Genomic DNA, 1,830 nt, shown 5'->3' with positions numbered 1-1,830 from the left:
CCCCATACTCATCCTCCAGTTCTGGCTTCTCTTTAACCACCACCAGTTCCTGTTTATCCCTTCTCAGCTTGTTCTGATCAGTTATGAAGCTGATAGAGGATGTGTTGCCTCCTGTTCTTCCTCTATGCTTACTGCAGCTAGTTAAGATCACTCCATCCTCTCTCCCTTCAAAAAGATTTGACCACAAATCTTGTTCTTTAAGAGTGAATGAACTCTGCAAATCAAGCTTGAAGGCTGCTGTTTTCTGTTCCAGAATTTTGTGACTTTTTCTAAGCACACACAAGCTTCCTCCTGGTTCAAAAACAACTTGTTGCAGGCCCTTAACAACCACCAGATGCTCCACTAAGTTGAGCTGAAGACATATGATAGGTATGATCAGAAACTCACAAGATAAACTCTTAAAACTATCACCTTGCTCAACAGTAGAAAACACCAATTCAAGAGCTTTAGATGACCCTCTAGAAACTTCTTCTTCTTGTTTTGTTTGATCAGGCACGTGGCTACACTCAGCTTCTGCAACTTGTACTTCCTCCTCTAGCTTTAGACAAAGAGTTGTTGGTTCTGATTCAGTTTCATGACTCTCCTCAATCTGTTTTATTGGTGAAGCCAATATAGAAGCTTGCAGCTTTTCCTCCTCTTGTTTCAATGATAAAACAGGAACCACAGATCTTCTCTCAGCCTCTTTTGATGGCAATTCAGACCAACAGGCAGGCTGATCTAAAGTAGTAAGCTTTGCTGCTGCATCTGGTTTTAGTTTCGGAAGTTTCCACTGCAAGACAAACCTCTTCTTCATCAAGGTCTTCATCTCAACCCATGAAGTAATTTGTGATTTTTTTTCAAATCTCCTAGTCTGAGAAACTCTCTGCCACCATGAGAATGCACTTCCACAGAGTCCATTGACTGCTAGACATACCCTTTTCTTTTCAGTGTAGTATTGGAGTCCAAAGAAAAACTCCATCTTCTTTTCCCAATCAAGGTATGCCTCTGTATCAATCTTCCCATAGAAGAATGGAATTGTAAGCTCTTCTTCATATCCAGACATAGAATACTGCTTGTTAACTGATAGATTTCGTGCTCCTTGTTTAAAAATTCAAACCCTAACCTTCAAGAGGCTCTGATACCACTTGGTGCAGCCCTGAAATGGCTGTTTATCCCTGGATCTCTTGTAGGTGGGTAGATGCTTTGATAATCCTTGCAAACAGAGAATCAAAGACTCAATCTGCCTCAAGGCTTGTGGATAGATGATAGATGTTGATGATGAACTTTGCTAAAGAGCTATGGATTGCTCAGAAGCTGTTTTGCTACTCAAAGACACAGAATCACCCTGTATTGTCTAAGATGGATTCACAAGGAATTCCTTCCTTTAAGTGAGGTCAATGTTCTTAAGCTGAACAGAGAAAGCAAGAGACAAAGCAAGCAAAGCTGCTGTAAAATTATTAGATTCAAAGTTGTGTCTCTCTTGGCTGCTGCCGTGAGTTTTAAAACAAAAACAAGGTCTAACCTAACCAATTTGGTTAGCCAAAAACGAAATCCCCTTCTAATCCCAATTAAAATTGGTTTACTAATCCTAATTGTCTTTGGTTTGAATTAAATGAAAACCAATAAAAGCCAAATAAACCCAGCCCAATTACATTGCAATTAAATTAAACCAACAGGCTGGTTTATCTTGGTTCTCTCCTTCTGATCCATCTCCCACGATTTTGATGAAGTGTAGGAGACTCTCCTCTTGTGCTCTCAGCCTTGATCTGGTTACTGGTCCATTCCACAAGCTAGCTAGCTCATCTGGTTCTTCTCTTCTCAGGTCCAGTTCAGGTTCATCAGCTTCAAGCT

The 1,830-nt window shown here is 40.4% G+C and overlaps 1 protein-coding gene across 1 annotated transcript; it reads right to left on the bottom strand.

The window, feature by feature from the left end:
* Positions 1-320: 320 nt before the first annotated feature.
* On the bottom strand, positions 321-1,042 carry LOC130499089 (uncharacterized). Its single transcript, XM_056992990.1, has 2 exons — positions 412-1,042; positions 321-352 (listed from the first exon to the last, which is right to left on the bottom strand). Exons 1-2 carry the CDS (start codon positions 1,040-1,042, stop codon positions 321-323), a joined length of 663 nt encoding a protein of 220 aa, XP_056848970.1.
* Positions 1,043-1,830: the final 788 nt, after the last annotated feature.

The sequence above is a fragment of the Raphanus sativus genome, chromosome 8 (genome assembly GCF_000801105.2).
Source record: "Raphanus sativus cultivar WK10039 chromosome 8, ASM80110v3, whole genome shotgun sequence".
NCBI lineage: Eukaryota > Viridiplantae > Streptophyta > Magnoliopsida > Brassicales > Brassicaceae > Raphanus > Raphanus sativus.
The sequence above is the reverse complement of the archived record's forward strand: the minus strand, read 5'-3'. Positions and strand labels throughout refer to the sequence as shown.